This window comes from Leptodactylus fuscus, chromosome 5, assembly GCF_031893055.1.
Source record: "Leptodactylus fuscus isolate aLepFus1 chromosome 5, aLepFus1.hap2, whole genome shotgun sequence".
NCBI lineage: Eukaryota > Metazoa > Chordata > Amphibia > Anura > Leptodactylidae > Leptodactylus > Leptodactylus fuscus.
Window position 1 is genome coordinate 85,766,046 of NC_134269.1, and position 26,585 is coordinate 85,792,630.

General features: G+C 43.3%; 1 protein-coding gene across 1 annotated transcript in view; it reads right to left on the reverse strand.

Annotated features, from left to right (window-relative positions):
• The window catches only part of LOC142203096 (proprotein convertase subtilisin/kexin type 5-like), an 82,844-nt gene that overhangs the window by 5,998 nt on the left and 50,261 nt on the right, over positions 1 to 26,585 (reverse strand). Inside the window, exons 12-14 of the mRNA XM_075273579.1 lie at positions 17,981 to 18,176; positions 9,517 to 9,722; positions 6,487 to 6,587 (exon numbers count right to left, since the gene is read on the reverse strand). Coding sequence (XP_075129680.1) covers positions 6,487 to 6,587; positions 9,517 to 9,722; positions 17,981 to 18,176 — 503 coding nt within the window. The remainder of the gene's footprint in view (positions 1 to 6,486; positions 6,588 to 9,516; positions 9,723 to 17,980; positions 18,177 to 26,585) is intronic.

Here is a 26,585-nt window from a genome sequence, read left to right on the forward strand (position 1 = left end):
GAGCGCCTCCCTCTCCGGAATAGTGAGATTGTACAACCTTGTCTTGGGTAACACTGCATTAGGTATAAATTTAATCGAGCAATCATAGGTGCGATGTGGTGGTAATGTCTTGGCTGCCCTTTCCTCAAAGACCTCCCTGAACTCACATATTTCTTGAGGCAAATTGTCTATAGACAAAGACATAACGGATATGGGCAGACATCGACCATTACACCCATGCCCCCAAGAAACTACTGTCTCGGTCTCCCAGTTGATAATAGGGTTATGCTGCTTCAGCCAGGGCCACCCCAACACTACTTGTGCTGGTAATTTAGACAACAAGAACAAGTCAATCTCTTCCCTGTGGCCACCCACAATAAACTCCAGACCCTCCACCTGTTTGGAGATGACAGATTGCTGTAGAGGGGTCTTATCAATAGCCCACACCGGTATCTGAGACTTCAAGACCAAAGGACTCACCCTTAGTTGCTCGCAAAACTCTGAGTCAATAAGGTTGACTGCCGAACCACAATCAACCAAAATCCGGCACTTCTGCCCATTTACCCATCCATCCAGGGTCAACCCGGCAGTCTGAGTACAGGAAATATGCACACCTCCCTCCTTAGTAGGTTTTCTCCCCTTACTCTCAATAGACCTGGGGTTATTACCCTCCTTGGCGAACCATTCTCTGGAGGGGCATACCCTTGCTAAATGTCCCATTCCTCCACACACAAAACAGCGTACTGTGCGGGACCCTTCACTCTTGGGTCTAGCACTTCGCACAGTGGCCCCAATCTGCATGGGTTGGTCCCCCGGGTCCTCTCCAAAAACAGAGAATTGAGGAGGGCTAACCCCCCCAGGACTCTTGTCTCCACGCTCCCGGAGGCGCCGTCCAACTCTAATTGCCAGCTGCATGGCCTCATCTAGATCTCCAGGAACAGGGTGAGAAACTAGATGATCTTTAACCTGGTCCGAGAGCCCTGTCTCAAACTGACTAAGTAGAGCGGGGTCATTCCAGTGTACTTCTGCTGCCCACCTACGAAACTCTGTGCAATATTTCTCTATAGCGTGATCCCCTTGCACCACACGTCGTAGGTTATACTCAGCCGTGTGTACCCTGTCTGGGTCGTCATACAGTAACCCCATTGTGGAGAAAAACGCCTCTACAGTTAGTAAGCAAGCTGAGTCGGCTGGTAACGAATGTGCCCAGATGAGGGGATCATCTCTCAATAAAGTAATAATAATTCCAACTCTCTGTACCTCAGAACCGGAGGAAAACGGCCGTAGCCGGAAATACAAAAGACAGTCCTTTTGAAATCGGAAAAAATCTGACCTCTTACCTCGGAAGGGTTCAGGTAAGCTGACTTTTGGCTCCAGAGGCCGACCCACAGGGGCGCTACTCACCTGCCTCTGTATGCCCTCCACCTGAGAGGCTGTGTGTTGAGCCAACTGCTGTACTTGAGATACGCCAGAAGCTTGGATGGCATCCATTCGTAGCTTGATCCCCTCCATCTCAGTGGAGATCTGCTGCACCGCCTGGTACAACTGTTTCAGGTCCGTCATAATGCAAACGAACCTTTCCTTTTTTTTTTTTTCTTTTTTTTTTTTTTTTACCGGCTGAGTGTACTGTTATGTCAGTCCAGGTAGCTGCAACGGGGCTAAGGGATTGCAGTAGGGAATCTCGCCCTGCACTACTCCCACTAGCTAACCCGGTCCCTGCCTCACGGGTGTAGGTCGGCTGTTCTCAGGCTAAACCTGACCCCGACAGCTCCTCTCTCACTGACACCGTAGGCCTAGAGGGAAGTGGGAGAAGGAATGCCCTATAAGACCTCTAGGGACTGGAGACTAAAGGGGGTCACCCCTAACGAACAAGTGAAGCTGCTACTGACAGGGACTGACAAGGGTGTGCGCTGACTAACAACACAAGCAGCACACAGGAAACATGTAGGAAAGGAATTCCCCAAACCAATATGGGAAGGAACCGTACACTAGGAAACAAACACAGGGAAACTGAGTAGAAATCAAAGGATAAGGCAATTCACTCACACAGTCAGTTATACACAGAGGGAGGATTGGTGAACACAGAAGAGAAAACACACAAACCAACTTGTTCACCCAAAACCTCCCAAAAACCAACCACGGAACTTCCTCTATCCAAGATAACCACCTACTCCTCCTGCTAAGGCCTAGCTCTGTAAAAGCGACACTCAGCACAGAACCATGGGAGGCATGGGTTTAAATACAGAGTAGAGACCACTCCTCCCAGGTGCAAATGGGAGGACAGACTAATGAACCAGGAAATCAAGCTGCCTACCAACAGTGCGTGCGAGCAAGTCAGAAGGTGTGCACCAATACCCACGACACAAAATACTCCTAACACCTTTAGCAAAAACACATTTTTTCACTGAAAGTCCACAGACATTTCCTCTGCAGACTTTCTGCTTCAATTATACCTATAGGGAAACTGCCTGAGTTTCTGTAGATATAATTGACGTGCTGCGATTTCCAAAACCACAACGTTTATGGAAATTACAGTGTATCCGCTGCACATATTTTTCTGGAAAGTAGGTATGGGATTCCACTTTGCTGTGACTGCAAAGTGGCCGCCTCAAAATCCTGACCGGCTCCAAGAACAAAGAAGCGACGTGCTCATTCTTCAGGCGGACCTGAAGACACTCCCTCCTCCCGACTAGGCCCAATCATTTGGGCCTAATCCGGAGCAGAGTGCGCAACTGGATGCACCGGCATCCAGTCGCAGCTACTCGCATTTTGGACCGGAACCTGAGGCGGCCTTTGAGTCAAATTCCAGTCCAAAATACCTTGTGTGAACCCGGCCTAAGGCACTCTGCAATCTGCCGCCACTAGCCCTGGGTCACATGTCATGATAGTAATTCAGAGAAACCCTTTTATACCTACTGCTCTATGTTTTAAAGAAAGCACAATAAACTGTACCCACTTAGTCACCCCCTGGTCCAAAACGACCAAAAAGAGCTAACAACAGAGAACTATAGGATTCTGCAATTAGGTTTACATTATAAAATGATTTATTTGTCCACAATAAGTTTTCTGCTTCAGTGTGTTTTACATCTTTTAGGCCGGGGCTGCACGTGGCAGAAAAAACGCAGAGTTTTATAGTCATAGAAAAACTCTGCGTTTCCATCCCCACTTTGTGGAAAAATACATGCAGCAGGCAGGCTACGATTTCAAGAACAGTCATGGTTCACTATCTGTGAAAAGCGTTGCAGGAAAAACTGTGATGCGTTGTGACCGTGGTTTTTCCCACAGCGCTTCTTTTTGCTGCAGGGTGCTACATGGGGCCTTAGCCTTAGGGGTCGTTCATACCAATGCTGGTGACGCTAGCAGAAACATCACAAAGCCATTAAAATTTCCATTCCTTTCAATGGGATGTTATCTTGTGCCTATTAGTGACAGTTACTGTTCGTTTTACACCAAATCCGTTACATGTCTGTTATTTTTTGTGGACAAAAAATCCGACATGCAGGACTTTTGTATCTTTGAAAAAAAATGGTTTCATGATGGATATTAAGAATCTGTTATTTTTTAACATTAAAGTCTTTATGTTATTACTGTCCTTTTTTTGTGCATGCTCAGAAAGCAGGGGGGAAAAAGCAAAAAAACGGACAGTATAAAAATGGACAATGATACAAATATTCCCCTTTTTCTTTTTTTTCAACTGATCCATTAAATGGATCAGTTAAAAATGGACACATTAACATCAGTGAGGGTGGATTCACACCAGCGCCCGATCTCCGTTATGCAGGTTTCCATTTTCTGCTGGCAGAAGACGGAAACCTGCATTCACTGTCCGGCTGTGAACGCCGTGAGCATCTTCTGCTCTCTGCGGTGACACCGTTTTGCTTTGTTTTTTTAACCGGACACAAAGTCCTGCATGTCGTGGTTTTGCCGCGGAGAGCAGAAGACGCTCATGGGTGCTCACGGCAGGACACTTTTCAAACCCATTCAAATGAATGGGTTTGAAAACTGCCTGCCGGTTTCAGTCTCCTGCCCAGTTTCTCGGGCAGGAAACGGAAACCTGCAATAACGGAGATCGGGCTCCAGTGTGAACCTGCCCTAAGTGTCCAATAAAGTCTGTTGTGACAAGAGCCCCCTTTTTTTTATATTTATTTTTTTTTTAAATGGACACTATCATAACAGATATGCAACAGTAGCGTGAACCCAGCCTTAGAAAGTTGTTTCTATAGTACTGTATATTGAAGTACATTTATAAGCATTGTAAAAAGTCTTTCAACTTTTATTGACAAATACTGTATATCAAGTTTATGCAATGTTGACCCTTATTTTTCAAGACTTCTGTAAGTTGCCTTAGAATTCTGGATATTAGCTTCCAGACCAAATCCTGACTTATGACAACAACCCATTCTTACACTACAGGACGAATGGATCTCAAAGCAAAAGCCATTTTCTGCTCCTGTCCTGACTTTGACTCCATTGCACACAGGAGATGTGGAGGGTTATTGTGTCAAACACATAGATTTCTGTAAAACTCTTCTGCAGGTGAGTTCACCCTAGTTTCTTTGTAAAGTTTACATATAAAATGCCATTCATTTAATCTATTATATCAGAGAAATAAAGCATTTTGTTTTGTTAGTACAGGGCGCCATCTAGTGGAAATCTAACAGTATCGTACACTATGAAGTATTTCAATATACAGTACAGTAGTAAAGAATTTTTGATAAATAAAGTTCAATGGTTCTATAGTGAATTTGCAAATCCTGATGATTTTCAAGAGCTGCACTTACAGTTACATACAGTAGTTAGAGGGTTAAAAAAAAAAAAGACTTAGGGCCAACAAGTTTTAGTGTTTTGTACTTTGCTCCACCTTGACAAAATGTGTCTTTAAATATTGATGAAGAGTCTAAAATATGATGGCCATTTAGGATTACTGCCTACTACCACTTACTACTGGAATATCTCTGTGAATGCCATACCGCATATTTTCCATAATGTAAAATCTCTAAAGAAGTGAAGTATGAGACTAGAATTCTGCAGAGCTGTAACTATGAAGTATCTCTTATTTCAGTGGCAATATATTGATACACTGCTCAAAAAAATAAAGGGAACGCTCAAATAACACATCCTAGATCTGAATGAATGAATGAATGAATGAAATCTTCTCATTGAATACTTTGTTCTGTGCAAAGGTGAATGTGATGACAACAAAATCACACAAAAGTTTTCAATGGAAATAAAATTTATTAATAGAGATGAGCGAACACCGTTCGATTAAATACATATTCAATCGAATATCAGGTCGTTAGAGGTATTTGATTACAATCGAATACCACAATGCAAACGCAGTAAAAATTCGTATCCCCTCCTACCTTCCCTGGCACGTTTTTTGCACCAATAACTGCGCAGGGGAGGTGGGACAGGAACTACAACAACGGAGGCAGTGAAAAAAAATCGGAAAAAGGAATTGGCTGGCTAAATCAAGTGACCTCCAATTTAGACAAATGGTGGATTTAACATTTGACTAATTTGGGACTCTGAACTGTGAGACTGTGAGACAGGGAGAGATGTACAGGCAGGGTTAGCTAGGGATTACCTTTATTTAGGGGGAATGTCACTCACCCAGCTCTTTGGGGCTCTATCTAGTCGGGATCCCTGTCAGCTTGCGATATGCGCGAGCTGACTTTTTCCCATAGTAATGCATTGACCAGCGTTGATTGGCCAAATGCCATACAGAAGTACGGCATTCGGCCAATCAACACTAGTCAATGCATTCCTATGCCGAGATGAAGCAGAGCTGAATTTGCTACACACTCAGCTCTACCGATGCTACATTGGACACTGCTAGATCGGCCAGCACTTAGGGTTGAGCAGATCTCTTGACATTTCAGGATCGTTTTTAAAATCCAATTTCCAATCATTCGGAGATTGGATTTTAAAAACAATCCTATTCACTACACTGCATGTAGTCCAAAAATTGTTGGACCCGACGCTGTGTAGTGATTAAACTCCACATGAGTGATGCACTCATGTCTCCCTGCCCACACTCTCCAGCCGCACATTGCACCACAGACTGTGCAGGAGTTGTCAGATGCTTTAGTCCAGGTCTGGGAGGAGATCCCTCAGGAGACCATCCACAACCTCATCAGGAGCATGCCCAGGCATTGTAGGGAGGTCACACAGGCATGTGGAGGCCACACAAACTACTGAGCCTCATTTTGACATGTTTTAAGGACATTACATAAAAGTTGGATCAGCCCGTAGTGTGTTTTTCCACCTTAATTATGGGGGTGACTACAAATCCAGGCCTCCTTTGGTTAATAAATTTGTTTCCCATGGATGATTTTTGTGTGATTTTGTTGTCATCACATTCACCTTTGTACAGAACAAAGTATTCAATGAGAATATTTCATTCATTCAGATCTAGGATGTGTTATTTGAGTGTTCCCTTTATTATTTTTTTTGAGCAGTGTATATCTGCTCTTCTACAATGATAGTGATGTAGAGCTCACTTACATCATCATCTAGGTAACGGTGCTCTTCACACTGCGGGTAACAGATTCCTGCTTTAAAGCTGCTGCCTCGGTCACAACTCTTGCATCCTTGTACAGAGGAGTCTGTATAGAATATATATCACATATATTGGTTATACTGTAGAAATGTGGTGGATAACTCTTAAATTATTACTTATTGATAGTTAACTCAATAATATTAATTTCATCAAATCATTATACAGCAAAATCACTCTGAAAGACCAACCCCTTTGCCAGACACATCAGAAGTGACACATTGGCAAGGTGGAGGCTTTGCTGCACTTCTCTTATTTCTTCGTGTAACACACTTTTGAACGTGTCACTTCTGAGGTCCATAGGATCTTATGTACAGTACAGCAATGTTACGTGTCTTCTACTGTTGTACCAATTAAATATAATCATAAGCATTTGACAAAACAAGGTGTGCAAAGTGCATTACTACATGACATACAGTACACAAAGACCCTGTCCCCACAGTGATGCCAAACCCTTGGCATCATTGTATAACATAATTAACCTCAAAAAATCTTATATCTTTGGAATGACTGAAAAGATTTGGATAAACGGTAAAAATGTTCAGGGTGACAAGTGTGACAGCACCTATCAGAAGGTGTATATCATTGGGCTTTGCATCAATGGATGCATTATGATGTATACATATATACAGTATATTTCCTCCATTTCTCCTTCTGTATTGGACAGGATCTCAGACATGTTAGGCTAGGTTCACATCTGTGTCGGAATTGACTCAGCCGCAGATCCCGCCAAAAATCAGCGGAGAAAAAGTGCTGCAGGGAGGATTTTTTATACTGAAACCGGCAGACACCTGATGGATATCCAGTGGACCCTATTATAGTCTATATAACCGCTGTTTTAGTGGATGGGCTCTCTGTTGTTTGTGAACCTAGCCTTAGTTTGAACAACACTGAAGAGAACTGGTTTGCTGCAAAAATGACTCCACCTTTGTGGTGCAACAATCAAAATGGCCACAGTGTTATTACTGCCACTTTCAACTACACATATCCACCATTATTTTTCCTCTTAGCTGAACATGTCTTGGTATGTCACAAGATGAGCAGGACAAGATTATTTTGCGATATTGTATCACAGAATGATATGCTGTATGTCTGCCCACCTACTGTTATTTTGTGAAATGCAGCCTGTAAAGAGTGTTACTGGCATGCTGTTACAGTGTTGGCCAAAAGTATTGGCACCCCTGCAATTCTGTCAGATAATACTCGTTTTATCCAGAAAATGATTGCAAGCACAAACTCTTTGGTATTATTATCTTCATTTATTTTGCTTGCAATGAAAAAACACAAAAGAGAATGAAGAAAAAGTCAAATTATTGATCATTTTACACAAAACTCAAAAAATGGGCCTGACAAAAGTATTGGCCCCCTCAGCCTAATACTTGGTAGCACAACCTTTAGACAAAATAACTGCGAACAACCGCTTCCGGTAACCATCAATGAGCTTCTTACAATGCTCTGCTGGAATTTTAGACCATTCTTCTTTGGCAAACTGCTCCAGGTCCCTGAGATTTGAAGGGTGCCTTCTCCAAACTGCCATCAAGAGATCTCTCCACAGGTGTTCTATGGGATTCAGGTCTGGACTCATTGCTGGCCACTTTAGAAGTCTCCAGTGCTTTCTCTCAAACCATTTTCTAGTGCTTTTTGAAGTGTGTTTTGGGTCATTGTCCTGCTGGAAGACCCATGACCTCTGAGAGAGACCCAGCTTTCTCACACTGGGCCCTACATTATGCTGCAAAATTTGTTGGTAGTCTTCAGACTTCATAATACCATGCACACGGTCAAGCAGTTCAGTGCCAGAGGCAGCAAAGCAACCCCAGAACATCAGGGAACCTCCGCCAGGTTTGACTGTAGGGACTGTGTTATTTTCTTTGAAGGCCTCTTTTTTTTTTTTCCCTGTAAACTCTATGTTGATGCCTTTTCCCAAAAAGCTCTACTTTTGTCTCATCTGACCAGAGAACAAAACGTTTTTGGCTTTCTCAGGTAAGTTTTGGCAAACTCCAGCATGGCTTTTTTATGTCTCTGGGTAAGAAGTGGGGTCTTCCTGGGTATCCTACCATACAGTCCCTTTTCATTCAGATGCCGACGGATAGTACAGGTTGACGTCAACTGTTGTACCCTCGGTCTGCAGGGCAGCTTGAACTTGTTTGGATGTTAGTCGAGGTTCTTTATCCACCGTCCGCACAATCTTGCGCTGAAATCTCTCGTAAATTTTTATTTTCCGTCCACATCTAGAGAGGCTAGCCACAGTGCCATGGGCTTTAAACTTCTTGATGACATTGCGCACAGTAGACACAGGAACAGTTAGGTCTTTGGAGATGAACTTGTAGCCTTGAGATTGCTCATGCTTCCTCACAATTTTGCTTCTCAAGTCCTCAGACAGTTCTTTGGTCTTCTTTCTTTTCTCCATGCTCAATGTGGTACACACAAGGACACAGGACAGAGGTTGAGTCAACTTTAATCCATTTCAACTGGCTGCAAGTGTGATTTAGTTATTGCCATCACCTGTTAGGTGCCTCAGGTAAGTAACAGGTGCTGTTAGTTGCACAAATTAGAGAAGCATCCCATGATTTTTCAAACAGTGCCAATACTTTTGTCCACCCCCTTTTTATGTTTGCTGTGGAATTATATCCAATTTGGCTTTTTGACAATTTTTTTTTTGTGGTTTTCCATTGAAGACAAATTAAATGAAGATAATAATACCAAAGAATTTGTGATTGGAATAATTTTCTGGAAGAAAATGAGTACTATCTGACAGAATTGCAGGGGTACCAATACTTTTGGCCAACACTGTATATTGTATTTATCTGGTTTCATGAGATATTGGAGCCTTAATGAAATCCGAGCTAATTTAAGGATCGGCACATCTATACTGTATTTTTATATCTGGAAACACAGGTCTGCATCTCTTAACTGGGATTATTCTCAACATTTCAGATACACAGTATTATGGCTACAAAGTAGCAATTGGAGATTCTTACCATTGCAGGTTCTACAGCTTGGATGGCACTTCCTGCACTTGTTCCCATGCACATAAAATCTCTCAGGGCACTCACTAACACAATGGGTGGTACCATCTACCTGGAAAGTGCCTGAAGGACATTCTAGGCAAGATTCCAATCCAGGACCAGAACAAAGTTGGCAGTGAGAGTCACATCTATCACATTGGTTATCTCTTTTATAATATCTGTTGGCACAAAAAAATGTCTTTAAAAAAGCAGTATTTAAAACACACAGAACACAAAACACATTCAATTGTGTACACCTGCTGCCTGTACATACCTGTACATACACTGCACTAATAGTCACCCTCATGTTTGCAGTACAAGCATCCTGCATAGACATTGCAGTGGCTTTTTCAGAAATATAGTTGAGTTCAGTAGAGGCTCCATTATTAAAGGGGCTCAATCACTAGGAAAAGTCATTTTTAACTAATCACACCTTTGCATAGCCTTTAGAAAGGCTATTTCACACCTACCTATAGTATGTAGATTGCCTCAGTGGTTTCTGAATAAGTCCGTTTTTATTCATAAGCTAATTAGACGGATGCACGATAGATCGTGCACACCTTTCCCTATTGTTTTCTATGGGAGACTGCTGCTGCTGATGATGATGATGACTCAGCTTCCTGTTTGCCTCACACACATAGAAGATAATAGGAGAGAGGAGGCTGCTGGGAACTTCCTGTACTGGCTGGAATCTCATTAGCATATCAATCAAAAATGGACTTATTCAGAGACCACTGAGGCAATCTACATACTAAAGGTAAGTGTGGAATGGACTTTCTAAAGCCTATGTAAGCATGTGATTAGTTAAAAATGACATTTCCCAGTGATAGAGCCCCTTTAAAGAGCACCATTTGCACTATAAGCCAAAAAAACCTGATAAAAGAAGACGTGAGGTGACTAGCAAGATACAATACACATCCTCATTGTCCTGGAAGTTTATTGGCTCTTGCATTCGTATATGCCCATAAGCTGTATGCTAACAACTGTGCTCATCTCCACACTACAGATCCATGAGGTATTCATAACATGGGAGTGGGAGATACTTAAGAGTCCTCTCATTTGTATCATATCACCCATTAGACTTTCGGCACTCTGCCCCAAATATGACAGCTGATGGAGGGCCATATAACCCAACCCACCTGTCAGAAGTCAAATTGTGACTGCAGTGCTGCACAAGCTGAAGGGTCGCATACTCCCAGAGGTGTTTACACAACCCATCAGGAGACTGAAGCAGTCAGGTCCTTAAGATATTGGAAAAGGAAATGTATGTTTCAACATTCCTATTAACAATCACCATGTTTTTATGAACAACACAATATCAGTATCAAAAATACATTTATAAAATTATTGGGTTCATAGCTTTGGCATAAATTGGTTTCCACTGCGTCCAAAGTGATCAAAGTGATTGTGTCCGAATATTTCTGGACTTTATTTAGGATAAGAAATGTTCTAATTATAAGACATTATACAAATTTTCCAGTGTTTCTATTAAAAGGTTATAAGATGAAATATTACATTTGATGCAAAATATAATTTTTCACTTGTAAAAATGTTCAATAAATGCTCCTGTGTCTAGATGTTGCTGTTACATATTTGTTATACAGTGCTGCAGAATATGTTTGGCTATATAAATGTATTATTTATTATTATATCCATCTATTTTTTCCAATGCCAGTGATCACACATACATCAGCCTTCTTCAGCCTCCATGGTGCCCCGTTTGCTGCACATTACGTCAATGCTTTGAAATGTCATGGGTAGCACACAAGGCTCATTGAAAGCTAAAGGGAGTAGCAGAGGAGACCATGGGCAGGAGCATGGATCAATAAGTAAAGGATGTAGTCAGTTCTCCCTAGTTCTGTCGATCTGGTTGTTAAAAATACTACCAATTTGCAGTACTGGGGAGAAAAGGAGCACTGACCAGGTTCTGCTACTGATAGAGCAGGAAGCCACATGCAATTCTCCAGCTTGTAGGCTACAGGCCACATTAATTCTGTGGTCTACAAGCTGTGTGGAATAAGTGGTAAGTATCAGTGTTTACCCAGTGGTGGAACTACCGTTGTAGCAACTGCTATGGAGCACAGTGGTCCTTTACTGCTTTTTTTTTTTTTTTTTTTTTAAATAGGTCGTTACCTTGTACTCTAGCAGGTAACACCCCCTTATTACTTACCGATTCCCGGTCCTATCCACGGCCACCTCTCCTTTCCCTTCAGCCTTCCAGGGGGGCCCCTGCATCCCATATAACACGAGACTCATCAGTTCGAAATGTCTAAATCAAAACTATTATTATACTCTGGGGTCTCGTCAGAGGAGGTAAGCAAACATAAAAAACAGTGTTACTTACCTCTCCTGAGCTCAATCGTGGCTCTTTGAGCCTCAGTGACTATGCTGCTTTATCTTTATTTTATTTTTGATTTTATTTTACACCTCCCCACTGGCCACATGGGTTGCTCCAATTCCTTTATCCATCTTTCTAGAACTGAGAGGTAGAGATGAGCGAACAGTGTTCTATCGAACACATGTTCGATCGGATATCAGGCTGTTCGACGTGTTCGATTCGAATCGAACATCACGTGGCAAACTCCAAAAAAATTCAATTCCCCTCCCAACTTCCCTGGCCCTTTTTTTGCAGCAATAACAACGCAGGGGAGGTGGGATAGGAACTACGACACTGGAGGCATCGAAAAAAATCGGAAAAAGTCATTGGCTGCCGAAATCAGGTGACCTCCATTTTAGACGAATAGTGGATTTAAAATCCGGGTCATATGAAGGCTGAAGGCTGGCCAATACATTCCTATGGGTATGCAGAGACTTAGCAGTGCTGAGCCAGTTCTGCTCAACTAAACCGTGTGCCGGTCAGCCCATGTGATATAGCAGAGCCGAGGGTGGACTAGAACCCTTATGCACACTTGGCTCTGCTACATCAGATGTAGCAGAGCCGAGGGTGCACTAGAACCCTTATGCACCCTCGGCTCTGCTACATCTGATGGGCTGACCGGCACACAGTGTAGTTGAGCAGAACTGGCTCAGCACTGCTAAGTCTCTGCATTCCCATAGGAATGCATTGGCCAGCCTTCAGCCAATCAGCGCTGGCTCTGCTGGAGGAGGCGGAGTCTAAGGTCGGACCTGAATGGAGACTGGTGTGGAGCGATCTTAGACTCCGCCTCCTCAAGCAGAGCCAGCGCTGATTGGTCGAATTCCGTACTCTGGCCAATCAGCGCTGTCCAATGCATTCCTATGGGGAAAAGTTAGCTTGCGAAAATCGCAAGCTGACAGGGATTTCCATGAAATAAAGTGACTTTTATGCCCCCAGACATGCTTCCCCTGCTGTCCCAGTGTCATTCCAGGGTGTTGGTATCATTTCCTGGGGTGTCATAGTGGACTTGGTGACCCTCCAGACACGGATTTGGGTTTCCCCCTTAACGAGTATATGTTCCCCATAGACTATAATGGGGTTCGAAACCCATTCGAACACTCGAACAGTGAGCGGCTGTTCGAATCGAATTTCGAACCTCGAACATTTTAGTGTTCACTCATCTCTACTGAGAGGCCTATCTTTAGACATTTTACAGTCCCTGCAAAATGGATTATCTATCCTTATGTGTTTTATAGTCCTGCACATTGCTGAAAAATATGTGCAGCCGAGATGCGGCAATTTCAAAAATTGTTTTCCATTATGGAAATTACAGCATGTCAATTATACCTATGGAAACACCAACGGTTTCACCAACGGTATAATTGAAGCAGAAATTCTGCAAAAAGTACTGAACTGCCATGGCGGTTTTGCCGCAGCATTTTTGTGTATGGGCCCAATACATGGGGCATTAGCCTAACATTGGATACAAAATGAAGCCTTACAAAAGCATCTAAGGGCACAAAGTGGATCTGCATCTGTCGTCATTCCACTTTATACCTGCCATGAATCACTGAAAATAAAAACTGCTGATAATCTTAATAGTGAGTGTTTTGGATTATGCTGAATAAATCGCACAGTTGGCTGTGTACAGATTACAGCCATATAGACAGCAGCACAGTTTTACTGGTCTCAGTACATACACCTCATAGTTGGCTACAGACGTCCTCATTATTGTTACATGGTTCTATTATTTGGATGTATACTGAACCCGGATCTAGCTTAAAAGGATATCTGGCAAGAGTATTTCATGGAAAGCGCTCCATGTCATCTGATTTTAGCCAAACAACATTGCTGAGAGCATTTTAAGCTATGTTTATTGCCTAGGAGCAGCTGGCTTTAAAGCATAGCTAAACTTTCGGACAACATTTAATTTTCTGGCACTATTTGGGTTATTAATAATTCTTTTCATATACTTTATTAACAGATTTTGTATCATTTCTGTGAAATCCTGTATTTTCTCACTCTTTCCCTTCCTTCTCTATTGAGAGCTGTTTCTGCTTCTCATTACTGTTAGGGCCAGTTCACACGGAGTTAACGCGCGTGTCACTTATATCTGGGACATTATAAAATGTACATTCTTGCTTTTTGTGTCATATGAAAGGGGAGAGTCTCTAATTATTTCATCTATTTTCAGAGATATAATTTGTAAAAACAAATCGGATTGGGATTTTTATATCATATATATTATACAGCTACATATAAATATCCTAATCGCAACTGTGTTTTCAACCAGTTTTATCTCTAAAAATAATTTAGATAGCATTAATAGCCTTAGTGCCACTTGAAGAAGAGAATCTGCTCTTTAATATGACACAAAAAGCAAGTTTGTACATTTTATAATGACCCAGATAAAAGTGACACTGTTTGAAGTGACCTCCCCCCTTCACATTTCTTTACATATTACAGCCTATACTCTATACACAGTAACATTCAGTGAGAGGCAGAAAAATCTCTCAAGGGAAAGAGTGAAAAATGCAGGATTTCACAGAAATTATGCAAAATTTGTTAACAAAGTATATTACAAAATGTATTAATGACACAAATACTGCCATAATTCAAAAGTTGTTCTAAAGTTAAGTTACATTTTAAAGTGGTTATACAAGATAGGGTTTTTTTTGGGGGTTTTTTTTATATTGGGCTGGGTAAGTGAAAAAGGAAAAAAAAAACATACTCACCTGCCCCGTAGCCTCCCAGCAGAGTCCTGTCCTGCTGCTCTGATGTGTTCTTGCAGTGTAAGTCCTTCCCAGCTGTGATGTTCCGGGTTCCTTTTTTAGGCCATTGGTTGTCCTCAGCGTCACACTGAAACCAATCGGTGGCCTAAGAAAAGGATTTAGGTCATAGGTAGTGACATCCCGTGTTCTTTGCTGAGGTCGCTAATTGGTCTCGAGTGGTGGAGTCTTCCACTGGAAGAAAACACCAAAGCAACAGGACTAGACGGCACTGACAAACTCTGGCGCACCGGGGACATATGAGTATACTTTTTTTTTTTACCTTCTCTGGCCCAATTTAAAAAATAAATATATCCTGGAAACCCCTTTTAAGCCTATGCCACCTACATGTCCCTTTTAGTTGAAGGACAGCTATATTAAAGAGCCATTCAACCTGGTTCAGGTTAAGTTTAATGCATTATTGGTATTTTATGAGACACAGTATTGCAGTGTTTCCCAAGCAGAAGCTTGAAAGCCACATGTGGTTCTTGGGCTCACTCTTGGCAACTGCATCTATTTTCAAGCACTAGCAACAACAAGCATAGCATTACTAGGGTTATAGGGTGGTGCAGACACACATGTTCTCATCCCGGTCCGCATGGTTACATAGATGGGGAGGGGATGCGTTCAGCAAGTGTTCACGCTGTGCGAGTGATATGGCAGAAATGCAGCATCGGTGCAGTGTGCTATAGCATAGCGTTCTCAAAGCTAATGGTTCTATAGATTATATTGCATGCTATGTTGTATTTGCATATGTCGCAGGGTATAACTTGCAGTGTGTGTTGTATTAGTGAGTATCTGCCACTTTAATTGGTGCAAGTCAATGCGTGATCGTTGCACTGCTCTTATTAGGCCGTACTTGTTCTTTGATTACATTACAGACATCTGGTATTGTTATATTCATTTTTGTCTATCATTTCTGTGACAAAAGTTAGCTATAGTCAAGTAAATACCAGTATGCAATTTCATAGATGTTCTCCATATTTAGCCATCATTATATGCTCATAATTAGATAAAAGCAACCTTGGAATATGATAGTATATTTATATATGACATTGCTGGCTTGTAGGACTAATGATGACTATTACTGAAGGATGCAGCATCAATCTGTATATGTTATTGCAGTTAATGCTATCATAAAGTAAAGATCATTATAACAGAAATAATAAATTGTACAGAATGTAAATGAGTGAAATTATATATGCCGCCTATGGATGGAGCAGCCTGGAAGCCATGCATTTTCTAGCTGAACTGGAACTTTCAAATCCAATTTTTATTTCATATTTCAAATTCCCAAGAATGCTCAATTTGTGCCAGTTTTCTATGTAACAGACACCTATGCTAAGGAATGTGGAGGGGCTTGAGCGCAGAAGGAATTTTATATGCCACTATTTTATTACAGTCTGATAGCTTTATGCATGCTCTAATGAGATCATTTTAGGGAGGAAGTAGTTATGAGCCGGACTGATGCGAGGTTCTCATATTCGCGGTGTATTATTTGAAAATATACTGTGTGCTATAAATGAGATGCTGAAAACTTTATGGCTTTTCCCAAATGATTTGACGTTTCTTCATTTTCCTTTTTTTTTTCTTCTGTCACTCCAGGGGAAGTTGCATATATTTCAGAAAGTAGCAAGTCTGTGGGATGGCAAATCTTCTACAGTTTAACACTTTACCTCCTGAGATGGCTGTGAAATGCTGAAAATGAATATAGGAATGTAGACCTTCTATAAAAAGAACACTATTCTCATGTTCCTCGCAATCTCACTTTTCATTAACTCTATCTACATCTGACCCCACCCTACCTCTACAGTATATGTGTGCTAGATATCAGAAATGTTATCAGTAGTTCACTGCACTTTGATGGTTATAGGTATGGGCCAGACTTATAGCCCTATTCATGGTGAGTACCTTCTAGGCTAAGGCGAAGCGTAGCAAAAAACGCTTTGGAAAAAAATGCGGTGGAAACACATAACGTTTTTTTCTGCAGCATTTTTCATTGCTATTTTGCAGCTTTTTCCACTGCGGACTTTCTATGCCTATTGTACCTATACGGAAGGTATGATGTACACAGCTTTTCCACTGCAGATTTTTTCCTGCACTGTGTGTATGGGATTAGTCAGAATCAGTATGGGGCAGTCACACACATTACCTATCTGAGAGTCTGGTAAGAGACTCGGCTGCTATTCAAAAGAGGCACATGGATTGACCAAGGTACAGCCTCGGTACAGTGCGAGATGAGGTGACTTGTCCTTCTATTGTTATTCAGGCTGTATCACATATTGTACTGTATTGGTATATCACTACTGTAAAATGTTATATTCTGCAAGGGAAGGGCGCAGTGTGGCTGGGGGATGCTCTTTAAAGGCTAGCTAGAAAAGTGGTTCATCAGGACAACAGCAATGGGCATTAAATTGTCACAGAAAATGGTCACTGACTGATTTTGTGCCTGTTCTCATTGATACTAATGTAAAAAACATGATGGAAGTTAGCTTCCATCATGTTTGTTTACTTTGTATCAATGAGAATGGACACAAGATTAGTCTGTGACCATACTCTGTGACAATTTAATGTCCATTGCTGTCATCCTATGACGGAAGACAGCAATGAACATAAACAACGATAGTGTGAACGCGGCATAAATTGGCAGAAAAAATTTTCCTGGAAAGCACTGCACTATAAGCCTATGCTTATATTTTATGCTCTCCGCCGCGAAACCGTTTTTTTTTTAAATCGGATACAGAGTACTGCATGTCCGACTCTGTGTCTGTGACCGAAAAACGGTTTCGCGGTGGAGAGCATAAAACACTCACCGCTGCTCACGGCCGGACATCTTTCAAACCCGTTCAAATGAATGGGTTTGAAAGAGTCCTGCAGGTTTCCGTCACCTGCCTCTGTTTTGTGCAGGAAATGGAAACCTGCAGAACAGAGACCGGGCGCAGATGTGAACGAGCCCTAATCGGTGGCTTAGACCCCCACCAATATCAAGAACAGGAAGTTTTTACTCCCATTACGAATGCAACCGCGGTGCTCCATTTATTTCAATGTGAGTGTCAGAGATAGCTAAAGTACAGCAATCCATTATCTCTGGCTCTCCCATTAAAGTGAGTGGATAATGACAGTAAGAAAAAGCATGTATGTGTAGCTAGGCAATGTCATGATCATTAGGCAATGAGAAAACATTAATGAGTAAATCAGTAAATTAATCTACAATATGCAAGAATACCACGTCCTAGGCAAGAGTAGTGAGATACATTATAAAAATCATGCATGACAATACACATGACAAATGGTAGCACATCAAATTACTCACCCAGGAGGGCAATGTAAAATGCAGAGGTGAAGCAATTTGTAATATCCACGAGCACAAATATCACAATCCTTGGCTGATCCTCCATGACATGTCGTGCATACCTGGTGGCAAGCTGAACAAAAGCCAAGTGTCATCCCATCTGCTTCTTCACTTGTATTATATGTCCCACTGGGGCAATGCTTCACACAAGTGTTTTCTGCAATGAACACAGAGAGTTATATTCAGTTAATAGTATTCTATAATATCCTCGGGATCATTTTAGAATGCCACAGTATCTTTAATTTAGTGTGGCTTTCATTGAAATCCATTTAAAGAGGACTTGTCATCAGGTCTGAAAAACCAATGACATAACTAATCTGATCGGCACTGTCACCCTGAACATTTTGGTGTTCTGTGTTAAGGTATATTAGACAAAGGGAGTGGGGCACACTGCATGACACACAGCACAAAGAGACCCCATCCCCAGAGAAACCACATTGTTACTGCCCACTTGGCTAGTATACCTTAATTGGCATCAGCACTAAAAGGGCTTTTACCTTCAGAATTGCTAACAAACAAACAAAATGCCCAGGGTGTCAGCACCTACCAGATGTTTATCATTGGACTTTTCAGACCTTGTGACAGGTACTCTTTAAAGGCACACTAAACCCTGAAAACGAAGGATAAAACCAAAAAGCTGCATGATGTAGTTCATCTCTAGGTATGTCTGCAGGACTAAATGCTGAACTGCAGTTCTCAGCAGCTTAGCAGAAATCTTGCTGACATAGATTGGGCAGACATTACTTTATGCCTCTGTGCAGCGCCATTGCTAGCTGGAGAGGGGCTACAGGCACTAGCATGACATGATAGGAAGTTAGGAGGGACAGGGCCTAGCTCCAATGTAGACTAATGATGTAATGGAGTGCTACTGAGAGCAACAGAGATGAAGCTGCTCCAGAGGATGAATTATACCAGGGAGAGGGGAGGATTACATGAATGCGGTTGTAATTTATCATATGCAAATCATGCAGCTTTCCCAGATTCCTGAAAACTAGATAAACTAGCTTTCTGAGTTATAACTTAGAGTTTTATATAGTATATAGGTAGCTTTAGCTTCAGATGCAGTCTATATCAGAGCACTGGTATAATATTGGTATAAATGTATAATTCAGTATTCCATAGCACAGCTCCACTTGCTATACTACTCTGCTGTTAGGGGGCTGGACTCTGTGCTTAGGGAGGGGCTTTCCCTGAAGTTTTCCCTCACTTCTGGTGTGCTATTTAAAGAGGACCTTTCACCATATCTGGGCACATGCAGTGTTATATACTGCCAGAAAGCTGACAGTGCGCTGAATTCAGCGCACTGTCGGCTTTCCCGATCCGTGCCCGGTGTAAAGCGCTATCGGTCCCGGTACCGTAGCGCTTTACAGTCAGAAGGGCATTTCTGACCATTAGCCAGAGACGTCCTTCTGCCTCGTGGCGCCAATCGCGCTGTGCTGTGGAGCGGGGAGGAACGCCCCCTCCCTCTCCTGATAATGCTAGTCTACGGACAAGCTGTGTGAGCAGAGGAAGGGGGCGTTCCTCCCGGCTCCACAGCACAGCGCGATTGGCGCCGCGAGGCAGAAGGACGTCTCTGGCTAATGGTCAGAAACGCCCTTCTGACCATAGAAGAGCTACGGTACCGGGCCGTAAGCTCTTCACACCGGGCACAGATCGGGAAAGCCAACAGTGCGCTGAATTCAGCGCACTGTCAGCTTTCTGGCAGTATATAGAACTGCCTGTGCCCGGATATGGTGAAAGGTCCTCTTTAAGCTGGGGGCTTGCTCCAGTCCAATGCTGGTTATTTACCTCTGATCAGCTACTCCAGTTTTCTTTCTGGCCTACTGTGAGAGTGTCTGTGTAGCGGTATTTGTTGGTGTGTGTGTTCTGTGTCACTGTGTATCTGTTAGGGTGAACTTCCAGGGTCTCTATTTAGGGTCTTGTGAGGTGTCCTCTCATCAGAGGCAAATTCTGGCACTAAGCAGGCTTAGTCAGGGTGAGTGATAGGGAAACGTCCCCTGCTATTATCCACCTGCTTATTTTATTTAGGTTTTCTGTTATTTTGCCTTCTTATTTTTATTTAGCATTTCTAAATAAACCAGTTTATTTTTCAGCTACATTTATTTTTACTCTTTTTGGAGACAAACATAACATCAGCTTTCCCAGAACCCTGAAATGCAAATCAAGCAAACTCTGGCACAGTTTGGGAGCAAGCAGGGAATTTGTTTAGGTACAGTTAGTGTGTTTAGCAGTCCCTATTACTGTATTACCTGGTATGCTGCCCTGCTTTCCCAGAATCTGACAAGCTCTGGATAAAGGAGATTTATTTTAAATTATATAACTTCATTTATTATTCAGCAGTTCCTGTTACAGAATTACCTAGTACATTAGGTAAAATATGACTAAAAAAACCATGACTGCTGCCATAGAGAAAGTATGCATTGCTTATCTAACATATTTTTTATGCTCCTTAATTATGCTATAAGAGAATAAAGAGCAAAAATAATCTGGATATGGTGTGTGTGAGGCAGTCTATGAGGAATTCATTCATTATTTTTTATTTGTTTGGATTCTGGGTTTAGTGATCCTTTAAATGTAGGAGATTTTGAGCTAGGCTGAAGAAAACACAAGTAATGCAACATGTAGTATTTCCCTATTAGAGCAGCAATGAGCATCTCAGATTGGTGAGATATAAATACTGTAACTCCATAAAGGTCTTCTGTGAAAAACACCTTGGTGAACATTATCGCTAAGTAATCGTGATAAAGCAAATAAAATCTATAAAGTAATTCACATTAGATGAGTATTAATACAAATGAATCAATATTGAATAAATAATAGAGATGAGCGAACAGTGTTCTATCGAACACATGTTCGATCGGATATCAGGGTGTTCGCCATGTTCGAATCGAATCGAACACCGCGTGGTAAAGTGCGCCAAAATTCGATTCCCCTCCCACCTTCCCTGGCGCCTTTTTTGCACCAATAACAGCGCAGGGGAGGTGGGACAGGAACTACGACACCGGGGGCATTGAAAAAAATTGGAAAAAGTCATTGGCTGCCGAAATCAGGTGACCTCCATTTTAGACGAATAGTGGATTTCAAATCCGGGTCATATGAGAATGTGAACTTTGTGACTAAGAGACAGGGATAGCTGTACAGGCAGGGATAGCTAGGGATAACCTTTATTTAGGGGGGAATGTTATTAAAAATAACTTTTTGGGGCTCTATCGGGTGTGTAATTGTGATTTTTGTGAGATAAACTTTTTCCCATAGGGATGCATTGGCCAGCGCTGATTGGCCGAATTCCGTACTCTGGCCAATCAGCGCTGGCCAATGCATTCTATTAGCTTGATGAAGCAGAGTGTGCACAAGGGTTCAAGCGCACCCTCGGCTCTGATGTAGCAGAGCCGAGGCTGCACAAGGGTTCAAGCGCACCCTCGGCTCTGATGTATGAGAGCCGAGGGTGCACTTGAACCCTTGTGCACCCTCAGCTCTGCTACATCAGAGCCGAGGGTGCGCTTGAACCCTTGTGCACACTCTGCTTCATCAAGCTAATAGAATGCATTGGCCAGCGCTGATTGGCCAATGTATTCTATTAGCCTGATGAAGTAGAGCTGAATGTGTGTGCTAAGCACACTCATTCAGCACTGCTTCATCACGCCAATACAATGCATTAGCCAGTGCTGATTGGCCAGAGTACGGAATTCGGCCAATCAGCGCTGGCTCTGCTGGAGGAGGCGGAGTCTAAGGTCGGACCTGAATGGAGACTGGTGTGGAGCAATCTTAGACTCCACCTCCTCCAGCAGAGCCAGCGCTGATTGGCCGAATTCCGTACTCTGGCCAATCAGCACTGGCTAATGCATTGTATTGGCGTGATGAAGCAGTGCTGAATGTGTGTGCTTAGCACACACATTCAGCTCTACTTCATCGGGCTAATAGAATGCATTGGCCAGCGCTGATTGGCCAGAGTACGGAATTCGGCCAATCAGCGCTGGCCAATGCATTCTATTAGCCCGATGAAGCAGTGCTGAATGTGTGTGCTTAGCACACACATTCAGCTCTACTTCATCGGGCTAATAGAATGCATTGGCCAGCGCTGATTGGCCAGAGTACGGAATTCGGCCAATCAGCGCTGGCTCTGCTGGAGGAGGCGGAGTCTAAGATCGCTCCACACCAGTCTCCATTCAGGTCCGACCTTAGACTCCGCCTCCTCCAGCAGAGCCAGCGCTGATTGGCCGAATTCCGTACTCTGGCCAATCAGCACTGGCTAATGCATTGTATTGGCGTGATGAAGCAGTGCTGAATGTGTGTGCTTAGCACACACATTCAGCTCTACTTCATCGGGCTAATAGAATGCATTGGCCAGCGCTGATTGGCCAATGCATTCTATTAGCCCGATGAAGTAGAGCTGAATGTGTGTGCTAAGCACACTCATTCAGCACTGCTTCATCACGCCAATACAATGCATTAGCCAGTGCTGATTGGCCAGAGTACGGAATTCGGCCAATCAGCGCTGGCACTTGAACCCTTGTGCACCCTCAGCTCTGCTACATCAGAGCCGAGGGTGCGCTTGAACCCTTGTGCACACTCTGCTTCATCAAGCTAATAGAATGCATTGGCCAGCGCTGATTGGCCAATGTATTCTATTAGCCTGATGAAGTAGAGCTGAATGTGTGTGCTAAGCACACTCATTCAGCACTGCTTCATCACGCCAATACAATGCATTAGCCAGTGCTGATTGGCCAGAGTACGGAATTCGGCCAATCAGCGCTGGCTCTGCTGGAGGAGGCGGAGTCTAAGGTCGGAGCTGAATGGAGACTGGTGTGGAGCGATCTTAGACTCCACCTCCTCCAGCAGAGCCAGCGCTGATTGGCCGAATTCCGTACTCTGGCCAATCAGCACTGGCTAATGCATTGTATTGGCGTGATGAAGCAGTGCTGAATGTGTGTGCTTAGCACACACATTCAGCTCTACTTCATCGGGCTAATAGAATGCATTGGCCAGCGCTGATTGGCCAGAGTACGGAATTCGGCCAATCAGCGCTGGCCAATGCATTCTATTAGCCCGATGAAGCAGTGCTGAATGTGTGTGCTTAGCACACACATTCAGCTCTACTTCATCGGGCTAATAGAATGCATTGGCCAGCGCTGATTGGCCAGAGTACGGAATTCGGCCAATCAGCGCTGGCTCTGCTGGAGGAGGCGGAGTCTAAGATCGCTCCACACCAGTCTCCATTCAGGTCCGACCTTAGACTCCGCCTCCTCCAGCAGAGCCAGCGCTGATTGGCCGAATTCCGTACTCTGGCCAATCAGCACTGGCTAATGCATTGTATTGGCGTGATGAAGCAGTGCTGAATGTGTGTGCTTAGCACACACATTCAGCTCTACTTCATCGGGCTAATAGAATGCATTGGCCAGCGCTGATTGGCCGAATTCCGTACTCTGGCCAATCAGCACTGGCTAATGCATTGTATTGGCGTGATGAAGCAGTGCTGAATGAGTGTGCTTAGCACACACATTCAGCTCTACTTCATCGGGCTAATAGAATGCATTGGCCAATCAGCGCTGGCCAATGCATTCTATTAGCGTGAACTGAGTTTGCACAGGGGTTCTAGTGCACCCTCGGCTCTGCTACATCTGATGTAGCAGTGCCGAGTGTGCATCAGATGTGTAGTTGAGCAAAACTGACTCAGCACTACTAAGTCTCTGCATTCGCATAGGAATGCATTGGCCAGCCTTCGGCCAATCAGCGCTGGCTCTGCCGGAGGAGGCGGAGTCTAAGGTCGGACCTGAATGGAGACTGGTGTGGAGCGATCTTAGACTCCGCCTCCTCCAGCAGAGCCAGCGCTGATTGGCCGAATTCCGTACTCTGGCCAATCAGCACTGGCTAATGCATTGTATTGGCGTGATAAAGCAGTGCTGAATGTGTGTGCTTAGCACACACATTCAGCACTACTTCATCGGGCTAATAGAATGCATTGGCCAGTGCTGATTGGCCAGAGTACGGAATTCGGCCAATCAGCGCTGGCCAATGCATTCTATTAGCCCGATGAAGCAGTGCTGAATGTGTGTGCTTAGCACACACATTCAGCTCTACTTCATCGGGCTAATAGAATGCATTGGCCAGCGCTGATTGACCAGAGTACGGAATTCGGCCAATCAGCGCTGGCTCTGCTGGAGGAGGCGGAGTCTAAGGTCGGACCTGAATGGAGACTGGTGTGGAGCGATCTTAGACTCCGCCTCCTCCAGCAGAGCCAGCGCTGATTGGTCGAGTTCTGCACTCTGGCCAATCAGCACTGGCCAATGCATTTCTATGGGGAAAAGTTAGCTTGCGGAAATCGCAAACTGACAGGGATTTCCATGAAATAAAGTGACTTTTATGCCCCCAGACATGCTTCCCCTGCTGTCCCAGTGTCATTCCAGGGTGTTGGTATCATTTCCTGGGGTGTCATAGTGGACTTGGTGACCCTCCAGACACGAATTTGGGTTTCCCCCTTAACGAGTTTATGTTCCCCATAGACTATAATGGGGTTCGAAACCCATTCGAACACTCGAACAGTGAGCAGCTGTTCGAATCGAATTTCGAACCTTGAACATTTTAGTGTTCGCTCATCTCTAATAAATAACAATCCAATGAACTAAAGAATAGTCATTAGATTAGTTATGAAATCCTATATCTCTAATTTCTTTAGAATATGGGTCTGGACGTCAATGCAGTGCTCTTATTACCTTGCTGAATATTCAGACTCTGCACATCATACACTTCATTTGAATATCATATTTGTAGACTTATCTGCTGTTAATATAAACTGCAGCCAGTAGGTAGCGCTCTTGTGTGAATGATTTGGGGTTTTAGCAGCTGACATTCCTCTTTGCCATCTCCACACTGCACAATGTTTCCTCTATTTGCTGGATTTATCTATATAACAATAGTTATATAAAAAATATTTGCTCTCACAGCTTTAGTGAGATAACAGGAACTCTTAAATATCCAAGGAAATACTCAGGCATTTACATTAAAGCCATTCACAAGGCAGAAATACAAATTTAAAGCAGACTTCCACCTCAAATTCCTCTCCATTTGGTGCCCCTCTGGCTTTCTGCCATATCTTTCATTTGCTGAATAGGATCAGATGGATCAGCAAAGTATCTGGCGCGGCAGAATCTGCAGCAAGCTTGAGCAGTATGCTCCGATCTCTGCCTCCCATTGAACACAGTGGGAAGTAGATTCAGGGTGAAATTTGGCGCTGCATTTGAGGATGTGTCAAATTCTGCCTTGTGAACATACTCATCTGAGACTGAAAAATCATTTACAAAGCCTGACACACAGCCAGTTGTATCTTAAGCTGTATCGTCATCCAAATGTTCTGCTACAAGCTGACAAATCACATGTCATCCTGGAGGTGTGCATACAACTGTCATTGCTGGCTATTCTTTTTAATATTTTTGTAGGTGTCAAAGAAGAAGGTTTGGTAGGTAGAGTTTGTCTGTTTGCCAATGACATAAAAGTGTGTAATAGGATTGATATGCCTGGAGGGAATATTTTTATACGTTTGTAGGTATCCCTGTGACCGTTCTGTGGCATATTTAGACACAGGGATACTTAATGTGTAAGTACTTTTATACGTGTTATATGGAAAGGGGGGAGCAGTGATTTGAATTATTTCTTTTCTATTTTTTTAATGTAATTTTTATACCCTAGGAGGTCTTGAACCCCAGGAGATCTGATAACTAATAAAATGCAGTGTAAAATTTGTGGCACTTGTATTACAGGCTGCAAATAAGATAGCAATCCACCTCTACAATAGCAGCGCCCGTGCAGCAGGGGGAAATTGGTGCCTCAGTCAGGGGGGTTAATGTCCACGATCAGTGATGTCCTTTAATACACCAGAAACCTTGTGGCTATGGCAGCTGCTCAGCTCCTGAGCAGCTGCCATGCTTATAGAGGACCTTTCATCAGATTGGGCACAGGCAGTTCCATATACTGCTGGAAAGCCGACAGTGCGCTGAATTCAGCGCACTATTGGCTTTCCCAATCTGTGCCCCGGTCCCGGTACCATAGCGCTTTACAGTCAGAAGGACTCACACAGTATCGCGCTGTACTGTGTGAGCGTGGAGGAACGCCCCCTCCCTCTGCTCACAGTGCTCATCCATAGACGAGCATTATCAGGAGGGGAGGAGGCGTTCCTCCCTGCTCACACTGTACAGCGCGATAGGCGCTACTGTAGAGAAGGACATTCCTGACAGAATGTCAGAAACGTCCTGCTGACTGTAAAGTGCTACGGTACCGGGACCGATAGCGTTTTACCCGGGGCACAGATCGGGAAAGCCGATAGTGCGCTGAATTCAGCGCACTGTCGGCTTTCCAGCAGTATATGGAACTGCCTGTGCCCAATCTGATGAAAGGTCCTCTTTAAATACCCATTATCTGCCATACTCCTTGCATCACTTCTTCAAGGGACAGCAAAGCACCTTCAGCTGACATCTCCTATAACTTTAGGTTCAAAAGTAATCTCATTCTTTAATAGTGTCAGAGTAACGTAAGGATGAGGGAGAAATCCTAACTGTGGATTTTGATGACTTCT